The 2042-nt window shown below is 55.1% G+C and overlaps 1 protein-coding gene across 1 annotated transcript; it reads right to left on the reverse strand.

Annotated features, from left to right (window-relative positions):
- Positions 1–378: 378 nt before the first annotated feature.
- On the reverse strand, positions 379–1959 carry EMH_0084910 (uncharacterized protein; the record flags this gene model as incomplete). The annotated part of the gene is made up of 1 exon (XM_038022857.1): positions 379–1959. One exon carries the CDS (start codon positions 1957–1959, stop codon positions 379–381), a length of 1581 nt encoding a protein of 526 aa, XP_037878711.1.
- Positions 1960–2042: the final 83 nt, after the last annotated feature.

Genomic DNA, 2042 nt, shown 5'->3' on the forward strand with positions numbered 1-2042 from the left:
GCATATGGTGAACTTCTTGAATATCATCGGCAGACACTTCAACATCCCAGCGTTGCTGGCGGTAATCCTCCATTGGCGAACCCTCATCAAACCAAGGACTAAGTCGGGATCTCCAAGCATATCTTTTCATCCCATAAGGAGTGGCTAATTCAGTGCCTGCCCTCTAGCGGACGTCCGCGGAATCTATTGCAATATCTCCGCCACTCCTCTCCTCGCTTGCCAATGCGTTTGTGTTCCCCTTCGCAATATCTACTGGTGAGCTATTACGGCTACCTTGCCGCTCAACAGCAAACGGGAGACAGATTAAAAAAATCGGTACACCTTACCGTCGGCCAGGTTCAAACAGGCACTGCCTTGTGCCCTTCGTGCTGTTCGTCCTTAGCGTCTCCTTGGTTGCTCCTGACGTTCCTCGGCAAACACCGTGAGTTTTAAGGCGGCCTGCTTCATCATTGCTGCAGCTGAAGCCCGTTCGTTGAGAGCATTAGCAGACAGCGCGCCGTCCCGGAGGTGGTGGAACTGTTCCAGCAGATCTTTAAATTCTTTAATATCATCGGCAGACATTTCAGGATGCCAACGTTGCTGTGTGGGCTCCTCCCCTGTTGCCATGCCTACTGCGGCAGTTGCTCTCTGCGCCAAGGTGGCACTCAACTGCATGTCGAGGTCCAGGGAGTTGTTAAGCTGCGCACGCAGCCACATAAGCTCCGCATCGTGGACGAAGGCCTCTGAAGCCTTTGCGGCCGTTCGCGATGCACGCAACATTTCCTCCATAAGGATCTCTGAGCTGCTACGGCCCTCCTGCGTCTCTTCGTCTGCATCAACAGGCTTGCGCATAGCAGCATTTACATGATCAACCTGCTTTAGCGCGTCGGCAATGAGCTTGGCCAAATTGGCATTGACACGCCTCTGTAGCGCAGGTTGTTTGATTCCCTCCTCTTCCTTATTCCACGACAAAGTGGAGTCCCCGAGTCCTTGAGCTTCTACTGCGTTTAACATGCTGACTGCTCGCCCCCCGGCCGCTGCAGCCTCTCCGATGGCCCTGCAGGCAACCGCCGTAAGGTGGCCCTGCATGGCCTCGCTCTGGGCGGCTTCTCCCCCGCTCACGGCACCGGGAATCGAATTCCAGCTGCTGGAGGCGGCTTTCAGCAAGGCCTTCAGGCTGTCAACTACCGTCCTGGCCTGCTGCTCCACGTTGCTTGCCGAGATAATATTGTCTGCCTCTTCCATCCGCTCGATCATCTCCTTGTGCTTCTGAAGCTGCTGCTCGCCTCTGTAGAGCCTCTTTTCAAGCCAACGGAATGACTTTAAGAGACTGATGTCCTGTTGGGGATGTATTTGCCGACGCTGCCGCTCCAATACACACAGAATTCGCACTTCCCCTACTTGTCCTGCTAATTCACGATGTATGGACGCGTGCTCTCGTTGGTATTGCATATGCAACACTGTTGTTGCGCTCGCCCTGATGGCATCAGAACACGCAAACTCTGTCTGCATGGAATCGCACGCGCTCTTGACCATTTCTAGGTTTTTAGCAACAGACATCAGCAAATGTAGGTCATCCATGCCATCGATGCTCCGCAGCCCCTTCAGTTCCGCCGCCGCCCTCTCCACCTTCTGCACAAATACAGGGAGGGAAGAATTAAGGTTCTGCTCGCGAAAATCCATAAATTCCCTGAAGCCCGCGCCCAGACCGTTCTCCAGCAACTGCATCTCCTCCTCTGAAAAAACAGGAGCCCGTTCCTTCTGTACCTCTTGCGCCAGAGACAAGCCACGCTCCCGAGCGGCTTCGTACAGCCGAGACAACGCGGAGACACTGTCCTCTATCGCCGTCTTCACTGCAGTCAGAGGCGAACCAGACGAGCCCGCAGAGCTCTCCGCAATCGTTTGGGCAATATCCTGCGAACGCTTTACACTCGAGCAAAGCTCCTGCAAGGCAGAGCGAGACTCGTCTGTCCCCACCATCTCAGCCAAGTCCGCTGCCAGCGGCTGGAGATACTTCAGCTCGTCCACCGACTGCAGCAGTTGCTCAGCGGTTACCGTCTCGG

The sequence above is a fragment of the Eimeria mitis genome, genomic scaffold, assembly GCF_000499745.2.
Source record: "Eimeria mitis Houghton genomic scaffold, Emh_scaff5928, whole genome shotgun sequence".
Taxonomy (NCBI): Eukaryota; Apicomplexa; class Conoidasida; order Eucoccidiorida; family Eimeriidae; genus Eimeria; species Eimeria mitis.